This window comes from Otolemur garnettii, unplaced genomic scaffold, assembly GCF_000181295.1.
Source record: "Otolemur garnettii isolate 467f Iridium unplaced genomic scaffold, OtoGar3 scaffold00136, whole genome shotgun sequence".
NCBI classification, from domain to species: domain Eukaryota; kingdom Metazoa; phylum Chordata; class Mammalia; order Primates; family Galagidae; genus Otolemur; species Otolemur garnettii.
The window spans coordinates 417395-419830 of NW_003852531.1; the positions used below are offsets into that span (position 1 = coordinate 417395).

The 2436-nt window shown below is 40.8% G+C and overlaps 1 protein-coding gene across 1 annotated transcript in view; it reads left to right on the forward strand.

Annotated features, from left to right (window-relative positions):
* Positions 1–2436, forward strand: part of POLR3F (RNA polymerase III subunit F) — a 14295-nt gene that overhangs the window by 6351 nt on the left and 5508 nt on the right. The window contains exon 5 of the mRNA XM_003798458.3: positions 478–590. Coding sequence (XP_003798506.1) covers positions 478–590 — 113 coding nt within the window. The remainder of the gene's footprint in view (positions 1–477; positions 591–2436) is intronic.

Here is a 2436-nt window from a genome sequence, read left to right on the forward strand (position 1 = left end):
GCAAGACCCTAAGTTTTCACCCTAGGTAGAATGCTGTGGCATCATAGCTCACAGCAACCTCCAACTCCTAGGTTCAAGCGAGTCTCCTGCCTCCACCTCCCAAGTAGCTGGGATTACAGGCGCCTGCCACAACGCCTGGCTATTTTTTGGTTGCAGCCATCATGGTTGTTTGGCGGGCCCAGGCTGGATTTGAACCCGCCAGCTCAGGTGTACATGGCTGGCGCCTTAGCTGCTTGAGCCACGGGCGCTGAGCCTCACACTGAGATTCTAAGAAATTTTCAGTGAGAATATAAAGAATGTGACTTATTTATTGTTTTGCATACTTTGGCTACCTTAGCCAAGGTTCTTACTTTTTTGGAATGAAAAGGTAAGAACAGAAAAAAATAGTTTAAGAAAAAGAACAATAGAAAAGAATAGTTTAAGAATAAAAACAAAAATCCAGGAACACCATAGTTAACTTAATTTACTTTCTCATAGGAATATGGAGCAGAGATATCCGATACAAAAGTAACTTGCCATTAACAGAAATCAACAAAATTCTGAAGAACTTGGAAAGTAAAAAGCTCATTAAAGCTGTTAAGTCTGTAGCAGTGAGTAGTTCTTTCCTTAAATATTCACTTAGATACGTTGCTTCAGTTTCCAATTTCAAGTTTATTCTTGAAGCTATGTTGTAATTTAAAACAACTGGTCAAGACTGGGCCCTGTGGCTCACACCTATAATCCTAACATTCTGGGAGGTCAAGGTGGGATGATTGATTGAGCTCAGGGGTTTGAGACCAGGCTGAGAAAAAAAGAGACCATCTCTACTAAAAATAGAAAAATTAGCCAGGTGTGGTGACGCATGCCTGTACTATAATCCCAGCTTCTTAGGAGGCTGAAAGAGGAGGATTGGTTGAGCCCAGGAGTTTGAATTGCAGTGAGCTGTGATGACACCACTGCATTCTGCCAGGACAGCAGAATGAAACTGTCTCAAAAATAACCGGTAAGAATGGACTTTTAAAAAATTAACTGGTATTGGAATGGTTTGGAGATGCTGCTAAGATTTGCTGCTACCTAGTTAACTCTTGATGTCTTAACCCATTCAAAAGCCTGAAACTACTTTACCCTCTTCAGTGAACAATTTTTGAAGTTGTGAACATTTTCTCTAGATTTTGTGGTATGTAAAATATAGTAGAACCTCTGTAACTTGACCACCCAAGGGAGTGTAACAAACTGGTCAACATAAAAGAACTTCCATTGAGTACTTGCTTGCCTAGTCTATGAAAATTAGGTCAACTTAAAGAGGTAGTCAATGTGGGGAGGTGGTCAACTACAGAGTTACTACTAGAATTTACTTAATCCCAACATATTAGCTTACAAATTCAATAAATATCACTTGAATATTTGCTTTATGACATTTGCTGTATGGTCTGGGTGCTTAGGATACCTTAATTGTACAAGTCAGGAAGATCTTGCCCTGAAGGAGCTGCTTTTCCAACACACTAGTGTTTTTCTTCCTCCTCTTTCCACCCCACCACTACCACATCCTGAGGCTTCATGCTCCAGAGCTGTCTCCGTCAGGGACATCTGCCACTGACTTCTCTGGTTCAGATGTCAGAGGAGCTGCGATTCCCCTAGAATAAAGTTTGCTTGGGCTGGGCATAGTGGCTAACGTTTGTAATCTCAGTACTTTGAGAGTCTGATGTTGAAGGACTGCTTGAAGCTGGGAATTTGAGACAAAACTGGACAACATAGCAAGACCCCATCTGTGAAAAAAAATAAAATAAAATTAGCCAGGCAGATTGGCATGCATCTATAGTTCCAGCCACCCAGAAGCTAAGCTAGAAGGATGACCCAACCAGAGGAGTTCAAAGTTATAGTGAGCCCTGATGGCACCGCTACACTGTAGCCTAGGTTACAGAGCAAGACCCTATCTCTACAAAAAGAAAGTTTTCTTGGCAGCACCCATAGCTCAGTAACTAGGGCACTGGCCCCATACATCAAGGCCAGCAGATTCGAACCTAGCCCAGTCCAGCTAAAACAACAATGGCAAAAAAATAAATAAATAGCCAGGCATTGTGGTGGATGCCTGTAGTTCCCAGCTGCTTGGAGGATGAGGCAAGAGAATCACTAAGCCCAAGAGTTTGAAGTTGCTGTGAGCTGTGGTGCCACAGCCTTCTACCCAGGGCAACAGCTTGAGACTCTGTCTCAAAAAAAAAAAAAAAGAAGTTTTCTTGAATACAAATTTTAGCACATAAGAATTGGATATTCATTAGTGATTTTATTTATCAAGTAATTATTTCTTACTACTTCCCTAATTTAGAATGGCATTTCTCTTCCACATTTTAATGGATAAAATACATATGAAAGTAGAGGAAATAATATAATGAGTCTCCATGTATCCATCACAAGCCTTATTTTGCCCATCTTCCTTCCACATCTTTACTTTTTTTTTTT